At 42.9% G+C, this 22,605-nt stretch overlaps 2 protein-coding genes across 3 annotated transcripts in view; one reads left to right on the top strand and one right to left on the bottom strand.

Moving 5' to 3' along the window:
- cog5 (component of oligomeric golgi complex 5) overlaps positions 1-22,605 on the bottom strand; it is a 93,261-nt gene that overhangs the window by 59,383 nt on the left and 11,273 nt on the right. For both annotated transcript variants that reach the window (XM_052034057.1, XM_052034058.1), the window contains exons 5-6: positions 21,625-21,694; positions 14,024-14,144 (exon numbers count right to left, since the gene is read on the bottom strand). In XM_052034057.1, the coding sequence (XP_051890017.1) occupies positions 14,024-14,144; positions 21,625-21,694 (191 nt within the window). The remainder of the gene's footprint in view (positions 1-14,023; positions 14,145-21,624; positions 21,695-22,605) is intronic.
- On the top strand, positions 2,425-6,172 carry LOC127580500 (G-protein coupled receptor 22-like). The gene is made up of 2 exons (XM_052034059.1): positions 2,425-2,926; positions 4,895-6,172. Exons 1-2 carry the CDS (start codon positions 2,769-2,771, stop codon positions 6,120-6,122), a joined length of 1,386 nt encoding a protein of 461 aa, XP_051890019.1. The 5' UTR covers positions 2,425-2,768; the 3' UTR covers positions 6,123-6,172.

The raw sequence follows: 22,605 nt of genomic DNA, 5'->3' as shown, positions 1-22,605 counted from the left end.
AACATTTACATCAATATTTCTTTGTAGCGAATCACCGCACCGGCATCGAACCGGTTCCCGACATTGCGAACGTTGTCAGAGGCCCCGATCCAAGATAGCACGGGGCCCTCCTTCTTCCCCATCATTGGGCTAGGAAAGCCCGCGCGCGGGAAGGTCAGGTGACCCGCGCGTGATGTCAGCGCAGGAACTGTAGTGCGGGAAGTTTTGGGATATTAAAGGCGCACCGCGCCCCTGTCATTCATTCGACTTCTGATTTCGAACCAACAACTCTGTCTCTTCATTTTGTAGTGTGTAGCTAGCCGCTACATTGGTGACCCCGACGGGCCCAAACGTTTTTGGACCCACAATGTCTGCACAGCCAGAGATACAGGCAGTAGCCCTTAAACTGCCCACCTTCTGGACCCTCTGGCCCCGTGTCTGGTTCGACCGGGCCGAGGCCCAGTTCCAGATTCGCCAGATCACCAGGGACAACACCAAGTACTATTACGTGGTGAGCGCCCTCGACCAAGACGCTGCAGCCCAGGTCGAGGACTTCATCCAGGCGCCCCCGGAGGAGAAGTACGATAAGTTCAAGACCCTGCTTCTCGAGACTTTTGGCCTTTCCCGACGTGAACGGGCTTCCCACCTCCTCCACCTCAATGGGTTGGGCGACAGACCCCCCTCCGCGCTTATGAACGAGATGTTAGCCCTGGCAGACGGGCATAAACCCTGCCTGCTGTTTGAGCAGATCTTCCTGGAGCAGTTACCCGATGACATCCACCTGCTCCTGGCGAATGCCGATTTCAGTGACCCCCGGAAGGTGGCCGCCTGGGCGGATGTCCTTTGGCGGGCGAAAAAGGAGAGCGGGGCGTCCGTCGAGCGCGTTGCCACACCACGTACCCAGTGGCCCAGCAGGCCAGACCTGGCAATCGAACACACCCCACCCGCCACCAGGTCTGAGACACCGACCAACCAATGGTATTTCTACCACCCGCGGCGGGGCGCTGATGCCCGCAGATGCCAGCCACCATGCAGGTTTCCGGGAAACGCCAGAGCCAGCCGCCGCTGATGGCTACACATGCAAGAGGTGTGGGACAGGTGTTCCGGACATCAGTTCTTAGTGGACACTGGAGCCGAAGTCAGCATCATGCCTCCCAACAGCCGCGAGACTTGCAACTGCACACAAGGACCTGCCCTCAGAGCCGCCAACGGCAGCGCCATTCAGACCTTTGGCGCCATTTGGTACACCTCCAGTTCGGCACCTGCAACTTTACTTGGAGGTTCATCCTGGCCACCGTCGCACAACCACCTCCTCGGGGCAGACTTTCTTTGCGCCAACAGTCTGCTGGTTGACCTGTGGGTAAGCGTTTGGTACATGCCAAGACCTTCCAAACGTTCTCGTTGGGTGAGGCCAAGATATCGGCCCCACACCTCGACTCCGTCACCACTTCGACCAACGAGTTTGCCAGGGTCCTGGCAGAGTTCCCATCCATACTAACGCCCCAGTTCTCCACCACCTTGCCCAAGCACAAACGTCCAGCATCACATCCCCACCAGGGCCCTCCCCTCCACGCCCACGCCCAGTGGCTACCCCCAGACAAGCTCTCCGCCTTGTGAAAGAGGAATTCAAAAGAATGGAGGAGCTGGGGATTATCCACAGGTCGACAGCCCATGGGCCTCTCCGCTATACCTGGTCCCCAAGGCAGCCAGAGGCTGGCGACCCTGTGGCGATTACCGACAACCTCAACGACATTACTACCCCGGACCAGTACCCCGTGCCGCACATTCAAGACTTTGCTGCCAACCTGCACGGGCGTCCATTTTTTCCCCAAGGTCCGACCTCGTCCGCGGGTATCACCAGATCCTGGTGCATCCGGATGACATTCCGAAGACGGCGCTGATCACACCTTTCGGCCTCTTTGAATTCGTCCGGATGCCCTTTGGTCTCAAGAACGCTGCTCAGTCCTTCCAACGACTGATGGACACGGTCGGGCGCAACCTTGACTTCGCCTTCATGTACCTCGACGACATCTTGATCACCAGCAACAACCGCCAAGAACATTTCATGCGCCTCCGCCAAGTCTTTTCTCACCTGAGGGATTTCGGCCTGACCGTCAACCCAGCCAAATGCCAATTCGGGCTGGAGACAATCGATTTCCTGGGCCATCGGATCGACAAACACGGCACCACGCCCCTGCCTACGAAAGTCAACGCCATCCGCCATTTCGCCCAACCCACCTCCATCAAGGGCCTGCAGGAATTCCTCGGTACGGTAAACTTTTATCACTGGTTCATACCATCCGCAGCCCGCATCATGCGCCCATTGTTTGCTCTCCTGTCGGGCGGAAGCAAGGACATTGTTTGGTCGGAAGAGGCTCACACTGCGTTCGTCGAAATCAAGCAGGCCTTGGTGGACGCGGTCAAGTTGATGCATTCTCGCACGGACGTCCCGACTGCCCTCATGGTCGGCGCCTCCAGCACAGCGGTCGGAGGCGTTCTAGAACAGCTTATCGAAGGGATTTGGCAACCACTGGCGTTCTTCAGCAGGCACCTTCGACCACCGGAGCTCAAATATAGAGCCTTCGACTGCGAGCTGTTGCCGTTGTACCTGGCCATCAGACACTTCTGATACTTCTTGGAGGGCAGGCCATTTACAGCTTTCACCGACCACAAGCCGTTGACCTTCGCCTTCAACAAGGTCTCATATCCCTGGTCAGCACGGCAGCAGCGGTACTTGTCGTACATCTCAGAGTTCACCACTGACGTCCGCCATCTGTCTGGGAAAGAGAATGTGGTCGCGGATGCACTGTCACGGCCCACCATCCAAGTTTTGTCTCGGGGGTGGATTTCGGCACCTTGGCGGAGGCACAGCGAACGGACATAGAGATGCCCAGCTATCGCACCGCAGTCTCGGGCCTGCAACTACAAGACCTACTGGTAGGCCCCGGTGAGCACATCCTGTTCTGCGATATCTCCACAGGTAGACCCCGCCCCATCGTCCCAGCTGCCTGGCGTCCACAGGTGTTTGATGCCATCCACGGTCTTGCACACCCATCCATCCGGACAGTAGTCCGGATGGTGTCAGACAAGTTCGTCTGGCATGGCCTGCGTAAACAGGTTTCCGAATGGGCCCGGTCTCGCACTCACTGCCAGACCTCGAAAGTACAGCAGCGCGTCAAGGACCCCCTGCAGGATTTTCAACCTACCCGCCGGAGGTTCGACCATATCCACGTCGACCTGGTCGGCCCCCACCCAGTCTCCCAAGGAGCGCGGTACCCCCTCACAATTGTCGACCATTTTACCCGCTGGCCTGAAGCCATTCCCCTCGCAGACACCTCCACCCAGCCCTGCACACGGGCCCTTTTGTAAACTTGGGTGGCCCGTTTCAGTGTCCCGGCACATATCACCTCAGACAGGGGGAGCACAATTCACCTCCGGCCTGTGGTCTGCCGTCGCCGACTTGTGGGGATCCCGGATGCACCTCACCACCACCTGTCACCCACAATCCAATGGGCTGGTGGAGAGGTTCCATCGCCACCTGAAGTCGGCACTCACGGTCCGCCTTAAGGGGCCCAACTGGGTAGACGAACTCCCCTAGGTCCTGCTGGGGATACGCACCGCGCCAAAAGAGGATCTGCATGCCTCATCCGCGGAGATAGTCTACGGAACACCCTTAGTCGTTCCGGGTGAGTTCCTACCAGCCCCTCAGGAGCTAGAGGAAGAACCTGCCGTGGCGCTCGACCAGCTGTGCAAGCGGCTTGGAAACCTGGCCCCGATTCCCACCTCGGGACACAGACAGGCCCCGACCTGTATGCCGACTTCCCTCCAAGACTGTAAGTTCGTCTTCGTCAGGAGGGGCGCGCACCGATCACCGCTGCAACTGCCGTACGAAGGGCCATTCCGGGTCGTCAGGAACAATGGGTCTGTGTTCGTGCTGGACATTGAGGGGCACGAGGAGGTGTTTACGATTGACTGGCTAAAGCCAGCTCATTTAGACTTGGACCAACCCGTGGTGGTCCAGCAAGGGCAGCGCAGGGGCAGGCCACTCAAGTCATAGTTTATTTAATTCTGGTTTTCGCGACGGTATTGCCGGTTCCGGGGGGGGGGGGGGGGGTGGTTATGTAGCAACTCACCGCACCGGCATCATGAACGTCGGAGGCCCTGATCCAAGATGGCGCGGGGCCCTCCTTCTTCCCCATCATCGGGCTAGGAAAGCCCGCGCGCGGGAAGGTCAGGTGACCTGCGCGTGACGTCAGCGCGGGAACTGTAGCACGGGAAATTTTGGGATATTAAAGGCGCACAGCGCCCCTGTCGTTCATTCGACTTCTGATTTCGAACCAGCGACTGTGTCTTCATTTTGTAGTGTGTAGCTAGCCGCTACACTATAACCTGTCACTGTCACAGATATTCCCCTTGCACTATACATCCTTACATCACCCTCTCTGCAATTTAAAATGAACATGCTTTTCTTTCCCAGTTCCAATGATCCAAAACCTTAACTCTATTTCTCTTTCCACAGATGCCGTTTCCAGCCTTTTTTGTTTTAATTACTGATCCTGGTATAACCTAGTACTAGATTTGAGCGCAAATTGCCCAGTGCTCATGTTGAGGAATTCTAGTATGCTCCTACTCCACCACTGTACTTCATTTAGTGCCCAGCAGCAGAGTACAGCCTGGAGATCAATAGAACATAGAATTTTCACATTTGCACAAGACTCACGCACATACAAAAAATGCTGGGCAGCAAACAAAAAAATCCACAGCAAAATTGCTCCAAATTTTCAGAGATTTTGAAACAAAATTTATAAAGCTGCATGTGTACAGTCAAAATACAAGAAAGAGGAAATATTTCTGTAATCAATTTATTTGCTAGCAAAAGCACAGTAGAACTTAATGCTCTTGTTTACACTTTCAGGACTGATCATCTGCAAAGAATCTGTCTCCTTTCCATTTTACAAGTCGTCATGCAATCAGAAATTAATCTGACAGTCAGTGATGAGATACATCATATTGATGACAATGCACAATGGACTCTTGACTACCCATCAAGTTTTCAGGCATCCCTTACTGGATTTTTGATACTGGAAATTGTGTTGGGACTCAGCAGCAACTTGACAGTACTGGGACTTTACTGTATGAAGTCAAACCTGATTAATTCAGTCAGTAATATTATCACCATGAACTTGCATATACTAGATGCTGTCATATGTGTTGGATGCATTCCCCTTACAGTAATTGTCACTCTTCTTTCACTGGAGAAAAAAACTTTGATTTGTAATTTTCATGAAGCCTGCATTTCTTTTACTAGTGTAGCAACAGCAGCAAATGTCCTTGCAATCACTTTGGATCGTTATGATATTTCAGTTAAGCCAGCAAATCGGATTTTGACGATGGGAAGAGCAATAACATTATTAACATCAGTGTGGATTGCATCCTTTTCCGCATTTACAATCCCTTTCATTGAAGTTAATTTCTTTAGCCCACAAGGCAATGAAAGCATCTGGCAAAATAAAACAATCTTATGTTTTGGTGTAGATGAATATCACAACAAACTGGGAATATATTACCATCTCTTAATTCAGATCCCCATTTTTTCCTTCACTGCTATTGTAATGTTGATAACCTACAGCAAAATACTTCAAGCCTTGAACATCAAAATAGGTTCCCGATTTTCAACCAGGCAGAAGAAAAGAAGAAGAAAAAAGACCATTCCACTAACTATACAACATGAAAATACTGATCAATCAGAAAATAGAAGACATAACATAAAACTAGGAGTGAGAACTTCAGTTTCTGTAATAATTGCTCTAAGGAGAGTTGTCAAGCAGCATCGAGAAAGGCGGGAAAGACAAAAAAGGGTTTTTCGAATGTCTCTTTTAATTATTTCAACATTTCTCATTTGTTGGACACCATTATCAATTTTAAATACTGTTATAATATGTAAAGGTTTAAGTGAGGGCATGGTAAAATTAAGACTGTGTTTTCTAATTCTTGCATATGGCACAACTACATTCCATCCTTTACTATATGCATTTGCACGACAGAAATTCCAAAAGGTCCTCAGGAGTAAAATGAAGAAGAGAATGGTCTCAGTTGTTGAGGCTGATCCATCCCCTAAAAATACAGCAATTCACAACTCCTAGCTAGATCCCAAAAAGAACAAAAAATAAATTTCCAATAAATTAATTTTCAAAATTCCCAGCTTCAGATACTAAAAGTAACAAGTATGAACCAACAGCTTTTAAGCAGAATATGAAAAGATAAGCTGTTTTAGTTGGAAACATCTATAAAATGGTTAATAATACACATACCCTGACCCACTATTAAAGTACCAAGGTTATTTGAAAATCAAAAAATGTTCCTTACTTGTAAATATCACCTATAATTGCTTATCATGTAACTATTACAAATGTTGTAAAGATGATTATTCCAGTTAACTTATTTTTCCTGTCTATCTAAAATAGCTTCACACCATTATGAATTAAACCATTTAGACCACATTACTTTTCATTGTGATTCATTGTCAAATTCTACCTTGAAAAATGTAAACATAGACTTGTGAATCTAAAGCCTAGCAAGTAGAATGGTTCAAAGCAAGTAAACAAAAAAATAGTTTCAAAATAATGCCCTAGTCAGCACAATGGTACAGCTATCAGAGATGCTGTCTCAGCACCAGAGACCCAGGTTCAATCCTGACATCAGATGTATGTTCCCCTGTGATCTCATAGGTTTCCTCCGGGTAATTGAGGTTTCCTCCCACGTCCTAAAGACTGCAGACTGGTACATTAATTGGCCATCGTAAATTTCCCCTAGTATTTAGGCAAGTGGTAGAATCTGTGGGGACTTGATGAAAATGTGGGGAGAGTAAGACATGGGATTTATGAAGGAATAGTGTATATGTGCGGCTGATGGTTGGTATGGACTCAGTGGGCTGAAGAGCTTGTTTCCATGCTGCATCTCTCATTGATTTAGGCTCAGCAGGGTTTATTTTAGGACTCATTGTAGTTACTAATGATCTTGCTTTCCAGTTAGAGGAACACAGGATGAAGTCCCATTCCTCTGCATTATCTTTAAGATGTGAATGTTAAAAATAACTATCATTCTTTCAAAGGGCAAATTGTTTTCCATTATTCTGGCTTTTGTACCTTCATCAGCCAAGACCACAAAATAGATTAAATGGCCACACTTCTCAGTACAGTTTGCGCAATCTTGACTTGGACAAAATGACTGCGGTTTTTTATTGCATCGAAGTAAATGTGTTTCATAAACTACAAGTTCTTTTTTGAAATATGAGGAGGGCATATGGGATATGAAAGATTTAAGGCTAAATCTCTCTCACAGATTCTCCAAGCTTTGCTCATTATAAATTGGAGAATATATCATTTTCGTAGATTATGAAACAGGACAGCACAGGAACAGGCCATGGTGTCTGTGCTGACCGTGATTCCAAATTAAACTAATCCCATCTACCTGCACCTGATCCATATCCCTTCATTCCCTGCATATTCATGTGCCTGTTTAAATGCCTCCTTAATGTCACTATTGTATCTGCCTCCACCATCCCCTCTGGCAGCATGTTCCAAGCACCTACCACTCTTTCTGCAAATAGCTGGCCTCATATCTCCCTTAAACTAACCCCCCCCCCCCACCTTAAAGCTATGCCCTCTGGGATTCAACATTTCCACATGAGGAAGAAGACTATCTTCTTTATCTATGCCCTCATAATTCCATAAACTTCTATCAGGTCTCGTCTCAGCCTCCGACACTCAAAAGAAAACAACCCAAGTTTGTCCAACCTCTCCTTATGGATAATACTCTAATCCAGCTAATCCTGGTGAACATCTTCTGCACCTTCTCCAAAGCCGCCACATCCTCCTGAAATGCAATGACCAGAAATGCACACAATACTCCAAATGTGGCCAAACCAAAGTTTTATGCAGCTGCATCATGACTTCCCAACCTTTATACTCAACACCCCAACCAATGAAGGCAAGTATGCCGTATGCCTTCTGTACCACCCTATCTACTTGCCAGAATCAGAATCAGGTTGATTATCACCGTCGTGATGTAAAATTTGTTGTTTTGCGGCAGCAGTACAATGCAAAGACATAAAATCACTAGAAATCACAAAATAAATAAATAGATAGATAATGCAGAAAAAAGGAATAATGAGGTAGTGTTCATGGGCTGACAGACTGTTCAGAAATCTGATGACAGCAGGGAAGAAGCTGTTCCTGAATCATTGAGTGCGAGTCTTCAGGTTCCTGTACCTCCTCCCTGATGGGAGTAACGAAAAGAGGGCACGTCCTGGATGGTGACAGTCCTTAATGATGGATGCCACCTTCTTGAGGCACCGCCTCTTGAAGATGTCCTCAATAGCGAGGAGGGTTGTGCCTGTGATGGAGCTGGCTGACTCTACAACCCTCTGCAGACTCTTGATCCTGCGCATTGGAGCCTCCATACCAGCCAGTGATGCAACCAGTAAGAATGCTCTCCACCGTACATCTATAGTAATTTGCAAGAGTCTTCAGTAACATAACAAATCTCCTCAAACTCCTCACGAAGTAGAGCTGCTGGCATGCCTTCTTTGTGATTGCATCAACGTGTTGGGCCCAGAACAGATCCTCGGAGATGTTGACACCCAGGAACTTAAAGCAGCTCACCCTTTCCACTCCTGACCCCTCAAATGAGGACTGGTGCATTCTCCCGACTTCCCCTTACTGAAGTCCACAATCAATTCCTTCGTCTTGCTGACATTGAGTGCAAGGTTGTTGTTGTGACGCCACTCAACCAGCTGATCTATTTCACTCCTGTACACCTCCTCATTGCCACCTGAGATTTTACTTGTGTTGTCACTTCCAGGGAGCTATGGACTTGCACCCCAGATGCCTTTATGCATCAATGCTCCAAATGGTCCTGCCATTTACTGTATACTTTCCCCTTACATTTGACCTCCAAAGTGCAACACCCACACTTGTCTGGATTAAACACCATCTACCATTTCTCCACTCTTATCTCCAACTCATCTACATCCTGCTGTAAAAGAGAAACGAAAGGCAGCCTAGTTTCAAAAAGAAAGGCAAGCTAGTTTATGCCAATGCAATGATCAACATATTACCAAGCCCCTATTTTAAAGCCTGTATCATTGAATCAATGCCAGCTCTCAGAGCAAGTGCATCAATACCCTTCCCCTACTATTTCCCTGTAACAACTTGTCTCAGATATGCCCATTAACAACCACTTGATTTTCCTACCATCAAACTACACTGGGGCAATTTACAAGAGCCATTTAACCTGCCCATCAGTACACTTTTGGGACATGGGAGGAAACAGGAATGCGCAGGGGAAACCCCTATGTCCACAGGGAGAAAATGCAAACTCCATACAGACAGCACCCAAGGCTGATTGGCAGATGGAGTCAGGTGGGGGAGGGAAGAGTGGAAAGAGCAACGAGGGTGGGATGTGATAAGTGGAGGGCTTCAGATTATGGAACCCGAAAAGAAAGGAAGGTGAAGAATGGAACCAAGTAAGGAGAAATGGTAGGCAGATTGGAACAGTGAAGGGGATGAGACAGCGGACTCAGTGGGGAGGGGTGATAGAAACACATGGAATAGATGGGGGTAGGGGAAAGAAACTGGGTTATAGGGGGCCAGGGGGAAATAAAGAGAGCAGTCATTGGAAAGAGGGGTTGTTTGATAGGTAAGACCAGAATGGGACAGAAGGGGATAGAGGGGAGAGGTTACCTGAAGCTGAAGAATTTAATGTTCAAGCCATCAGGTTGTAGACTACCCAGGCAGAATACAAGGTGCTGTTCTTCTACTTTGTTTTCGGCCTCACCCTGGCATTGGAAGCAGAGGACAGACAGGTCGATGTGGGAATGGAAAGGGGATTAAAATGGCTGGCAACTGGGAGCTCCAGATGGCCACTGCAAACAGAGTGTAGATACTTGGCAAGGTGGTCACCTTGGTCTGTGCTCAATTTTGAAAACCATCATGCATGCATTCAAAAAATTCTTACCAAGCAAAACACAATCCCCAATGTACTAGTTCATATATACTATGGGTGAGCTTCAAAGTTACTTTCTTGTCATTACAGTTGTGGTCCCCAGCATAACTCACATTTGTCACCATAAAATTTGAAATTTTCTTAAATGTTACTTTTGAATCAAGGGCAACAGGTACTGCTTCACTCATCAACACCCTTCGTGAGCCACACAGTGTATTGAAAAGCCAAGCCATACATGACCTCAAACAAATTAATCATTTTGTGCAAGATGCAGAGTGTTAATAAAACTTTATCACCCAGCAACACAAGAATATGAGAAACAGGAGCAGGAGTAAGCCAATCTGCCCCTCAAGCCTGCTCCGCTATTCAATATGATCATGGTTGAAGCAATTTTGCCTCAATACAGATTTCCAGCTTTTTCTCCATACCCCTCGACTCCCTAATAGTTCAAGTATCTGTCAAACTCCAGCCTGAATATATTCAATGACACCATCTCCACAGCTCTCTGGGAAAGGGTTATTAAAACTAAATAAACCCTGCAGGATGTTGGTAATCTGAAATAAAAAACAGAAAATGCTGGAAATACTCTGCAAGTCAGGCAACAGTGAAGAGAAAAATAAGTGTTTCCATTGATAATCTCTCAAAGTTATTAGAATTCTTTTCCCTTGAAAGTTGTGATTGCCACATTATTTATTCACTGTTATTTCAAGAACATGGCCAATAAATTATATCAACTGAACAAAAATATTTTTCCACAAGGAGTAAGGTGGTTGACCATTCCTAATTTGAAACATTACCACTGAAATGACCCATCTATCCCATAGCTTTTCCAAATTCAGCAGAGAAAAGAGGAGCAACTTTGCATTTATATCACTGTATCCTCAGGATAATCTCAAAAATTTCATTACTTATCAATGGCAGTCACTGTTTTGAAATAAATGCCGTAGTCAGTCCAGGGACCAACTACAAAATTTATTCAAGTCTAAAACATAAACCAAGCTGGTGAGATAGTGACTCTACACACTTCATTTATGTGCCCAATACAGGCAGTTAACTCAATATAAATTATAGCAATACTGTACTGTGAGAAAATCCATTGAGGCACTAAAGCAAGATTGTATCTGCCCATTCAAGAAACATTAAATATTTCCACAGTTCAAAGAAAAGCTTGGTAGTTCTCCCAAACATCTTGGCCCAACCATTCTTTAGTAACAAGATTGGCTGGCAAGACATTTGGTTTCTGTCGATGGGTAAATTATCAGCAGACAATGACATCAGCTTTGCCTTCATAATAAGCATTTTGTGATCAGCTTTAAGATATGATAATACTGAAACAAAACATGCAATTTTACAAGTATATTTACTAATTAAACTTCCCACAAATCCCATTTGCCTTGAGCTTTTAATCTAGATTTCACCCAAGATTATTTTGTTATAATTCATAAGAAATAGGAGACAGGGTGGGGAAAGATTGCTATGGACATAATGTAGTTCAACCAGATTTGCAATACTTATCAAAATAAGTAAATTGGATTTTGCAATCAGCAAAAATATTAATCTAATCCTTCACCTGTCTGATCAGTAGAACTGATCAGCTCTTAAGGGTTAAGATATGCACTTCTCTCTCTTTCCTAGCATATAGTTGATAGGTTTCGAAAGGCATCAGGAGGCAACACTGGGGAGTCAACACACTAAATTTACTCTTCATTCTTATGTGACTAAAGTCATAATTTTTTTTAAAGACACAAAATACCTGTGACAAAAATTTGTGAAATTCCATGGATGAACCTATTCAGTTATATGGCATTGGTTCATTTCTAAGGATAATAGCACAAAATTTACAAGGCTTATAGAAGATAATAGACTGGGGAAAAAAAAACTCTTCTTTCACTGACCATCATCCTCCTCCTTCCCCACCCCCCACCCCCAATCCTTAATATGTAATTTTATTGCTTATTTGGAAATAGAAGCAACAATAGGTTATTTGGCTTCTTGTGTCTGATCTTTTAACTCAGGTTCTTTATATCCCTGGATTCTCTTAATATCCAAAATTCTATTGATATCTCTTTCATATAGTTGGCTATTGAGCCAACACAGCCCTCGAGTGGAGGATTCCAGTCATTCACTATCCCCGAGTGAAGAATTTTTTTTCATCTTAGTTCCAAATTGCTGACCTGATCCCCTGATTTTGGACATCACAGCCAGAGGAAACATCAACTCCGCATCTACCCTGTCAAGCAACAAAAGAATTTTGTGCCTTTTATTGAGATCACCTAAGATTCTTCTAAGCTTTCCTACAATACAGGTCCAGTCTGCTTAATCTCTCCTCAAACAACAAACACACCATCATAGGTATCACTCTGGTGAAGCTACACTGCACTCTTTCCATCACAACTATGTCTTTTCTTAGGCAGGGAGACCAGACCTGTACACAATGCTCCAGATCTCAGCAGGACCCTATAAAGCATACATCACTAATTTTGTACCTAAATCTTCTTGCAATAAAGGCCAGTTTGCCTTCCTTATTGCTCACTGTAACTTTAGTAACTCATGAACAAGGTCTCCCTGTCCACCTTCCAACCTCATGATGATTGGACGTTTGATGAATAGAAAGCTCATCATGCTTTCTTGGCTCTGGCAATCATCTACTTAGTGGGGGGGGGGGTCACTTCTGCCATCTTTGCTAAGTGGGGAGAATGATATAATACGTGAGGCTTTTGAATGTTACCCTTGCATATTTTTCAAGGCAAGTTGTTCATTGTTACCCCATGGTTGAAAAACATGATGATGCTGGAGGAACTCAGCAGGCCTGGCAGCACCCGTGGAGAAAAGCAGGTGGTCAACGTTTTTGAGAAAAAAAGATAACATTAAGCCAACAATATTTTGAAGCTATAAGTTACCTGCTCTGGAATTTAGGTAGGTTATTTGGCCTTTGTAAATTGCCCCTAGTTTGTGGGCAAGTGGTAGAATCTGGGGGAAATTGATGAGAATAAAACGTGGGATTAGTGTAGGATTAGCATAAACAAGTGCTGATGGTCAGGGCGCACTTGACGAGACAAAGAGCTTCTGTCACGTACAATGATTTAAAACTCAATTATCAACTAATTATTTATTAGGTTTACGCACCATGTATGGATACACTTTATGGAAATTGCAATCAATCATTGCTTTTAATAAATATTTCATTCAAAATGGAACCTACCTACAAAAAAATGGCACAGCCAGATGTTTGGCACGATTAAGTAGAACATGAGAATGCACAACTGAGTTTTACTTTGCTGCATTTATCATAAGTGCTTCTTCAGTAGGACAGTAAAACCACCCCAAAAGAAAGTCAAAATTATCTCTGGCAAACAGCCTTACTCTGATCTTAGCTGGACAAATATCTACCGAGAAAGAGGATGTCTTTGTCCAGTGCAGTTAAAAGTTTATTTCATTCCAGAAAGGAAGCTATATTGTCTAAAGCCAAATAACTGAAAGATAAGAAGCACTGATACAGAATCAGATTACTACAGCACAGAAACAGGCCCTTCAGCCCATCTCGTTCATGTCGACCTGATCTTCTGCCTTGTTCCATTTACCTGCACCCGGACCATCTCCCTCCAAACCCCTCCCATCCATGTACCTATTCAAACCTCTCTTAAATGTTACAATTGAACCCGCATCTACCACTTCTGCTGGCAGCTCGTTCCACACTCGCACCACCAAATGAAGAAATTCCCCCTCAGATTCCCCTTATATATTTCACCTTTCATCCTAAACCTATGTCCCCTAGTTCTATGTAATACATTAATGTATCAATATCAAAAAATCTCTACACAAACTACTTTATTAGTATAATTACAGATATAAATTATTAAAAACTTATTTTCCCACGGTGCACATATAAATTGACATGTCCAACAAAAGTGGATTACGAAACTGCTCAGACTGGAGCAATAGAGTCTCCATGAAGAGATTGCATTATGGTACAATATCCATTATATCATACAAGAGAATGTCAACTTCTTAAATAACATCATAAGGTTTATTCACTCACCCAATTCATTGAGACTTTGTGCAGCTTTAGTAATCTCCCTGCTTCCTCCCTGCAGCTGGCCTTGCAATCGCTTACTTAGGTACAAAATACGGATTATTCTTCGAAGCAAATCACAAGCTGCCTGAGTGAAATTCAAGAAAATATTAATTTACTGGAAACAAGAGTCATTAACCATGCTGCTTCTGTTTAAATTAAGCTAAAAAGCTTTAAAGTTTAAATGCTGGTATTTTGATCTTACATGTCAGTGATATTAGTTTAATTTAAATAATAAACACTCTGTTTTAAATCTGGTAGTCATTCTTGATTCCAAAAAGCAACATGCAAAACTGAAGAACATTTAAGTGAAAATCTTTAGAATAAGAGCGCTGTTGATCCACCACAACAGTTTCTTATACGATTCATGTGGGAATACTTCAATTTGAGATCCTTCCTGCCCCCACATCAGGGTATCAAAATTCTTTTTTTAAAAACCTACCAGATACATTAAAAAGAGCTATTAATATATCAAAACCCTCAGAATGAAGTTGTTTGACCATAGATATAGCTTAAATTCTTTGCATTGACAGAAAACATAACAGAAGACACATCACAAACTTGCTCTCCACTGGTCACAGCAAGCTGCATTGCTTCTCCTTTGCAATTACTACTGATCCAATTTTCATTTGTATCTATCACTACGTAACAAGCATAAGGACACAACTTTGAAGTGGTACATTATTTTTCACTGAAGTCAGAATTAGAATTGTCTTTGAATGAAACAATGTTGTTTTTTATATTAATCACATTTTTAAAAATTCTACTCATATTCTCATCAACTCTTTCCAGATTCTATCATTCACCTACGCACGAAGAGCAATTTACTGTGGTCAATAAAGCTACCAACCCACACATCTTTGGGATCTGAGAGAAAATCAGAGCATCCAGAGGAAGCCCAAGTGATCACAGGGAAAACATGCAAACTGTACTCAAACAGCACCTGAAGGTCAGAATTGAACCGGGCTCTCTGACACTGCAAGGCAGCGGCTCTACTAGTTGCACTACTGCCCACCTCTTTAGATAATATTGCCAGCGGTGCTGGAGATACTAGAAACCAGTATAAGAGTGGTGCTGCACAGAAGCAGTACCACTTTTGTTAAACAACAGGAGAGTGGTGGGTCATGAAGAAATAGAAGTGAAATGGATCAACTTTACGATCTCAGAACAAAAGCTGTGCCTTAACTTAATCTATAATAGGGCAAAAGTTTTACCAGAAGATGATACAGGAAAGGTAAGTATGCATTTGGATGGTGGTAAGATACAAGAGCTTGAGATAGTGATAGTTTATACTCATAAGGAAGTTAAAGGTCAGAATCATCTTAGGAGAAGGTATTATGACAGTGTTTTCAAATTGTACAAACATAACATTTGAGAATATAACATCACCGAGACCAACAGTTACCACATAAATCAGGAATGGCCAACAGTTTAGAGTAGGAAATCATTCATATATTATACAAGTTAACAGTGAGGGGAAGGTGTGCAAAAGGCACATGGGAGAGAAACTAAAAGAGAAATGTTGGTTCAAGATGAAGTCAGAGAAAAATAAATGAAGTACCAGAACAGATGGTCCATCTTGGTGAGACAGTTCTTGTACTCGTAAGAAGTCAGAATGAATGGGTGTGGAATTAGGGAGACAGTTGGTCATGCAGTATAATTCTAGAGATACAGATACTTTTAACCAATAGCAAGGCCAGGAGCACCACTTGGTCTAGCAACTTCATCATGGTGTGCTGAGCGAGCAGTTCATCAGAAACTTGTGTCTGCATTCTTCGTACTGGAGGGAATGAAAGTGGGAGTTATATGAAGTATGTCCTGGCAATGAAGGCTTCTCTGAAACAAAGATCAAAGCTGGAGGAAGATTAGGAGTTCCAGAGATACTGCGGCCACATAGAGTGCTTAAGAAACAATGGAAGGTCTGAAACTGTAGTCATAAACTGTACTAAAGGATACAAGATGTAGAAGGAAGTAAACCAAAATCGGCGATGGCTGCATCACTGAAGACAAATGAAAGAAAAGGAGTCATTAATCCAAAATGTGCAGAATGAAAGAAGAGAATATCACAAAAGACAGTAGGGGGCAGCAGACTACAAGGATTACATTTGGCGAGTGCAATTGGCCGAGGTGCCTGAAGAGGGAAAAAAAGAGGGCTCCATGCTGCAATGTGGTCCAAAAGACTTCATTCACCAGTTAATTGATCACAACAAAAAGCATGAAAAAAAAAGGCTGATCAATTGCCAATCACTGTCATTTTGAAGGGTTCTTCAATAAATTAACAGCTACTTTTGGTCATTACTGAAAGTATTGCAGTATTACTTTTCATGGGTAATATTTGTGTGCTGTTGGACTCATCTGCAATCCAGCACACTTTAGCAATCTTCCGATTTCAAGCAGAAGTATAACTGACTTAAGAGTTCTAAATACAAATGCATCAACAAAATGTCCATCACTATATAACACCAATGGCACATCACCCTTCAGAAATTTCAAAATTTATTAATGCCCTAAATTATGTTTTCATGATAAAAAACTGAAAACATGTATAGATAAAATGAACTTGTGCCTCTGCGAAAAAAAATCAACTTAACATGAAACCACCACTCTTTGCAAGTTGCCTTTTGAGTTTCAAGATTTTGGTAGCTCGATTAATTTCAGAGCTTAATTTTTGTGAGCCTTCATGGGACATGTACATATTACTGAATGAATGCAACCAAAGGAGAAGGAACAAAAGGACCATGAGAAAATAATGCAATGCAAAATGTTTCTATGTTGATTAAATTGGCTTTAAAATACCTTCCTATTCTCTGCTGTGTAAAATACCCAATTCTTGGTTAAACCAACAGCTGAAATTCTTTAGGACGGATAGAAATGCCCGCATCCAACACGTACCTCCAAAATTTAGTCATCATTGACAATAAGATCTAAACAATAATATTTTGTGTGGGTATGTGGGTTGTTCCACATTGCATGAGGAATAATCTCTACTGAGATCATGATAGATTTGGCAGGTTTCCTACTTTCAAGGTCAGAACAGTAGAAATAGCACTATACACCTTTTGAGTATTTTGTTTTGAAAAATAACCCTACCAACAGACCAGGAAGAAACAAATTATCAAGAAGGACCTTTGCTGTAAGAAAAATTGCTTACTCTGAGCAGAGACAAATTAAAGTTTCTTCTGAAGAAAGATGCAAAATGTTAGTGAGTGAACAGACATCAAAGCAGAGTTTGATAGAAGGTTTTTCCAGAGTGTTATGTGGAGACACGCAGGGAGAAGGATGTCCATTGTAGTGGAAATAATGAAGCACAACATATTTGCAGTTTTCACCTCTTTGGGATGGCAAAGCACATTATATATGTGTTACTTCTGAAGTATTACAAAGAACTCAGGTAATTACCCCATCTGCTTTACTAACAGAGGGAGGACTATTAGCCAGGGCACCAGAACTCCCTGCCTTTCTTCAAATGGGATGTACTGCATCCACCTAAACACACAATAGACAGAACCACAATTGAATGTCTCATTCAAAATATAGAGCTTCCTGTAGTCCAACCATACTGGGCATTTGAAAAGTCCTCAGTACTGCAACACAATGTCAGCTTTCTCACGTTTGGGTCTTGTCGTGACTCAATCCAATTAAGGTGCAAGAGCTTCCATTCAGAAAACAGTAAGAGTATTACAGCACAGAAACAGGCCCTTCGGCCCATCTAATCCATGCCAACCTGATTTTCTGCCTAGTCCCATCCACCTGCACCCGGACCATATCCCTCCAAACCCTTCCTATCCATGTACCTATTCAAACTTCTCTTAAATGTTACAATTGAACCCGCATCTACCACTTCCACTGGTAGCTCATACCACACTTGCACCACCCTCTGAGTGAAGAAGTTTCCCTTCAGAATCCCCTTAAATATTTCACCCTAAACCTACATCCTCTAGTCCTCATCTCATCCAACCTTAGGGGAAAAAGCCTACACGCATTCATCCAATCTATACCCCTCAATTTTGTATACCCACTGTAAGATATCCCCTCATTCTCCTGCACTCCAGGGAATAAAATCATAACCTATTCAACCTATCCCTGTAACTCAGGTCCTCAAGTCCTGGCAACATCTTTGTAAATTTTCTCTGCACTCTTTCAAGCTTATCGATATCTTTCCTGCAGGTAGGTGACCAGAACTGCACACAATATTCTAAATTCAGCCTCACCAATGTCTGGTACAACTTCAACATAACATCCTGACTCCTGTACTCAATGCCCTGCTTTGTGAAGGCTAAAGTGCCAAAAGTTCTCTTTATGACCCTATCTACCTGTGACAGCACTTTCAAGGAATTATGGACCTGTATTCCCAGGTCCCTCTGTTCTGCCGTACACCTCACAGCCCTACCATTCACTGTCTAAGTCTTACCCCAGTTTGTCCTCCCAAAGTGCAACACCTCACACTTGTGGGCTTTAAGTTCCATCTGCCATTTTTCAGCCCATTTTGCTAGCTGGTCAAGATCACACTGCAAACTTTGATAGCCCTCCTCGCTGTCCACTATGCCCCCAATCTTGGTGTCATCTGCAGATTTGCTGATCCAGTTTACCACATCATCTAAATCATTAATATAGATGATACACAACAACGGACCCAGCACCGATCCCTGCAGCACACCACTAGTCACAGGCCTCCAGTCAGAGAGAGGACCATCTACTGCCACTCTCTGGCTTCTCCTGCTAAGCCAATGTTGAATCCAATTGGCTGATTCATGCTAAATGCCAAGCGACTTAACCTTCTGGACCAGCTTCCCATGCAGCAGTGTGTCAAAGGCCTTGCTAAAGTCCATGTAGACAAGATCCATCGCCTTTCCCTCATCAACCTTCTTGGTAACCTCCTCAAAGAACTCTACGAGATTTGTTAGTCATGACCTACCACACACAAGGCCATGTTGACTATCCCTAATCAGTCCCTGTCTATCCAAATACTGATATATCCTGTCCCTTAGAATACCTTCCAGTAATTTACCCACGACTGACGTCAGGCTCACCTGCCTATAATTTCCCAGCTTATTCTTAGAGCCTTTCTTGAACAACGGAACAACATTAGCTATCCTCAGGACCTCCAGCACCTCACCTGTGGCTAAGGACGTTTTAAATATCTCTGCCAGGGCCCCTGCAATTTCTGCACTAGCCTCCCAAAAGGTCAGAGAAGACACCATAAGAATTCAGATCCATTCACAGTTCCCCAAATACAGAAGCAGCCATGCTCACATGAAACTAGATCTGAAAAAACATCCAGGTTTAGTTGATAAGTAGCAGTCTCCAACAAAGTAGAAAACCTTGACATTTAACAGCGATAACTTTCTGCCAGACACCACCATCACTCAGCTGACACAATACTGAACAAATTGGCGTAATAGTTCTATCACTGGAAATTACAAACCAATTCGTCCAAAACCTTAACAGCATTCCACTGCTGAAAACTGGAAATCGATTTCTGAATCTTAGGAGTATGGCTAGACTTTTCCTCATCTTCATGCAACTTTTGTTGAAGACAAAGGAAAAGGTGAAGATGTGATCAATCCTTCTGAAGACACTATCGGGAATCACACAGGATGTAGGAGCAAAGATCCACTGAACAATCAATTTTATTTTGAAAAACTAAACCTCAGAGTATTGTTTGTGAACAAGCATACAGCTGGCACATCAAGATATTGGATGTCCAACTAAACACTATCATGCACACCCATACCAGACGTTTGAAGTTAAAAACCATAGACTGGCTCCCGGTAATATCCCCCTAGACATGAGAACTAAAGCCTCCATCAATACTTCAATGACTGGATCTTTGCAAACCTGTCACACTCAATCCAATGCAGGCTGAAAGGCATGTCAAGGTTATGACTCAAATCAAGGAAGCCGCCATGAGAAAGACTTCAATGATGCACTTCAATGAGGTGTGGAGCATCGATGGTCTCAAATGGAACAACACAACATTTCAAACAAAAACATTATCATTAACCTTACAGAACCAATATCTGGACTGAACTTTCCACTAAATAGCTTCCAACCCAATACAATCTGGACAAGAAAGATGTGGCAACTCAGATAAAGTCCCATATGTGACTGTAGCAATAAAAATAAGCAATGGAATACTTCGCCAACGACTGCCACTCTGATCTATTCCAGGCCACAGCAAATGCCATAACCTGGCTCTAAACCCAGACCGCAGGATACAAGCTACCATTAGTATCACACAAAAAGAATGTCACTGTCAAAATGATCAGTCTACCTAATTAGCAGGTTTGTGGTTCAAAAGGGTAACTCTCTCAAATACAAAAGAATAAATGCTGTCATTTGCATCCACAACCTGAAATTTAATTATAAGACAATAGAAGTTGGAGATGAGGAACACTTTAAATGGCTTCCACCAAATATAAGCAGTGGTTTTTCAAAACGTAATCCAAAATGTTTTGAAATGCTGATTTACAAGATGAATCAAATGCCACCAATGTTTCAGATTCAGAGCCAAGTTCAAAGATTATTCCAAACTGAGGGAGATAGAACTCCCTGTGGAAGAAGAATCTTACCACTTCAAGGTGCAAACATCAGTGGCAAAGATCATTCTGATTTCCACAGTCAAGATCAAAGACAGGAGACTTCTACATATAAAGCATTGCCATTCAACATGAAAGGCAAAACAAAAAGAGAAACATATAGGACTTGGAGGAAAGACTGAGGGTTCTCCCAGCTGGTAATGAAAATCACATAATGTTGCTCAACCCATGAGTGAAAGTAACTTAATGATAAAGACAATCATATCAACCTCTCTGGTATATTGCACAAATAAACTGAAACAAGGTAATTTCTCTGTTGAAGTTCTTTCAGATGCCTTCCCTCAAGCTGCCACAAATACCGTTTCAACTTGGCTGCTCAGAGGTAACAGAACATAGGTCAGCCATCTTTCCTCTGGTACACATCACTAATGCACTGAGACTAAGGTTATGAATTCAAAGGGAAGGAAGAATCAACTTACATCCTACCATTCCTTGACATCAGGTCGTAGCTGTATATGATCAGCAGCTCCACTGCATGATCCTGTTCAATATACTATCACATAATAGTTAGAAGTGGTGAAAATGGCCAAATTTCCTCTTCAGAAATTTAGTTGAAAACGGTTTAGTATTGTAGTAGTATGCACCAAAATTTCATCAGCCATCATCCTATTTACATATATTTTACCCAACTCAGTTATTTATTTCTAAAATGCCTCCCCCAATTCCGTTACCTCAACTACTTTTGTTATAATGTGCAAAACTGGCCACTTTCCAGAGAGCTTATAAAAATAACACTCAATAGGGGCACAAACCCCAAGCCCTGGGGCTTCCCATTCAGTACTTATTATTTCTTAACCTTTACCCAAGCTCGTTATCCATTCGTATGACTTGCATAGCTTTTGAGTAAAACTAAGATAACTCAAACTTTGTTCACTGAATGGCAGAGAAAATCTAAAAGTTCCTGGAGCTTATGATCAGAGATATCGAATACTCATCTCTTACATACAGATTTATATTTTAGAAGTATACCTGTAATCTGGCCAACTGTGCAGTCCGAGCAACAATCTTGTTATACGGATCAACAATTTTTCCTCTGATCCTGTTGAAAATAAATAAAATTGACATAAAATTGAAATAAAATAAGTTGTTGAAATTTAGTTTTGTGCAAAATTGAGTAGAGAGGCTGTTGTTTCAAATTCTGCTGTGACAATACTACAAGGTGTACTGAGTTCCAGATAAAACCAGAATGCTCAGCACCTATAAGCCAGCTCACTTCCCTTGGCCACAAGAACAGATTCAATGCAAGCAACCATCTTTTACCTAAAACATCAAATTAGCTTAAAATAACACCCCAGAAATTTCCTTAATCTGGCGAAATATAATTTTATCCCATAATAAGCACGAGATCATTAATTGCAGAAACAGTTTACTTGAGTAAAATCCAATAAGTATTTATTCTAAATCCCTTCATATCCAGGCAAACACAATATTCTCAGATGAAAACTTACTTGTAATTAAACCTTGTTCAAGTGTTCACACCTCAACCACTCTTTGTATGAAGTGTTTCTCAACTTCTCTCCTCAAAAACCCTCGTCAGTCTTCCCGTCAGAATATTTGCTTCCCATCTACCATCCCACTTATTTTCAAAATCCTAAGAAGTGTGCAAGATCATACCAACAGACAGAAGATTTGTGCATATGAAATTCTCTGCACATCATCTACCCAAATAACCATATTCCTAAAATAGTATAACATGCTGATTAACAAGCTCCAAGTACATTTTTCCCCAAGGTCATTCTTGAATTCTGAACTATAACCAGTATTTTGACTCGTGGAATTGCACCAGCCCGTCTTTCATATATTCGAAAGAAAATAAAGTGAATGTGCTTCTTTCATCATTTATTTTACTTCCACTATTTCTAGGAACAGGTCACTTGAGCCTGTACTGCATTTAATTACATCATGGTTAATCTGCATTTCATTTACCTAACTTTGCTCCACATTAACCAA

This window comes from Pristis pectinata, chromosome 19 (assembly GCF_009764475.1).
Source record: "Pristis pectinata isolate sPriPec2 chromosome 19, sPriPec2.1.pri, whole genome shotgun sequence".
Taxonomy (NCBI): Eukaryota; Metazoa; Chordata; class Chondrichthyes; order Rhinopristiformes; family Pristidae; genus Pristis; species Pristis pectinata.
This window is presented reverse-complemented; position numbering and strand designations above follow the sequence as displayed.

Bases quoted from the DNA above. Each gene is read 5' to 3' on its own strand.
- LOC127580500 (XM_052034059.1), top strand. From the start codon at position 2,769: ATGTGGTCGCGGATGCACTGTCACGGCCCACCATCCAAGTTTTGTCTC. The intron at 2,927-4,894 runs GTGAGCACATCC...TTACACTTTCAG, and splicing joins AGACCTACTGGTAGGCCCCG to GACTGATCATCTGCAAAGAA.